Source organism: Monopterus albus, unplaced genomic scaffold (assembly GCF_001952655.1).
Source record: "Monopterus albus unplaced genomic scaffold, M_albus_1.0 scaffold6665.1, whole genome shotgun sequence".
Lineage (NCBI taxonomy): Eukaryota > Metazoa > Chordata > Actinopteri > Synbranchiformes > Synbranchidae > Monopterus > Monopterus albus.
In genome coordinates this window covers 1-640 of record NW_018134522.1, presented here as the reverse complement: position 1 = coordinate 640, position 640 = coordinate 1, and the positions used below count along the sequence as shown (strand labels likewise).

Here is a 640-nt window from a genome sequence, read left to right as displayed (position 1 = left end):
AAAAAGAGCAAAGAGGAGATTGTCGACATAGATGACCCAGAGACACGGCGGTTTCCTTACCCTTTCAATGAGCTGCTGGTGTGGGCTGTGCTGATGAGGAGACAGAAAATGTCACTCTTCTTCTGGCAGCACGGTGAGGAGAACATGGCCAAGGCACTGGTGGCATGTAAACTCTGCAGGTCTATGGGCTATGAAGCCAAAAAGAGTGATGTGGTGGACGACACGTCAGAGGAGCTCAAGGAATACTCAAAGTAAGTCCTTCTGTGGCTGTAATATAAACATTAAATGGCTATAAACCTGTCAACTTTCCTTCACAATGTAAATGCTGAAGCCTTGCTCATTACGCTGATGTGTTTCAGTGAGTTTGGGACGTTAGCAGTGGACCTGCTGGAGCAGTCGTTCAGGCAAGATGAGACCATGGCCATGAAGCTGCTGACATATGAGCTAAAGAACTGGAGCAATTCCACCTGTTTGAAGTTGGCTGTCTCGTCACACCTACGGCCCTTTGTGGCTCACACATGCACCCAGATGTTGCTGTCAGACATGTGGATGGGAAGGCTGAACATGCGCAAGAACTCCTGGTACAAGGTTCATGTTGCATCTAGATTATATTTTTGGTAACTGATGAACATCTAGTGCT

At 47.2% G+C, this 640-nt stretch overlaps 1 protein-coding gene across 1 annotated transcript; it reads left to right on the top strand.

Annotated features, from left to right (window-relative positions):
- Window positions 1–6: 6 nt before the first annotated feature.
- On the top strand, window positions 7–588 carry LOC109954340 (transient receptor potential cation channel subfamily M member 7-like; the record flags this gene model as incomplete). The annotated part of the gene is made up of 2 exons (XM_020589702.1): window positions 7–251; window positions 360–588. Coding segments are annotated over exons 1-2 (387 nt in total), but the record flags the coding sequence as incomplete, so codon positions are not given.
- Between the last annotated feature and the right edge of the window lie 52 nt (window positions 589–640).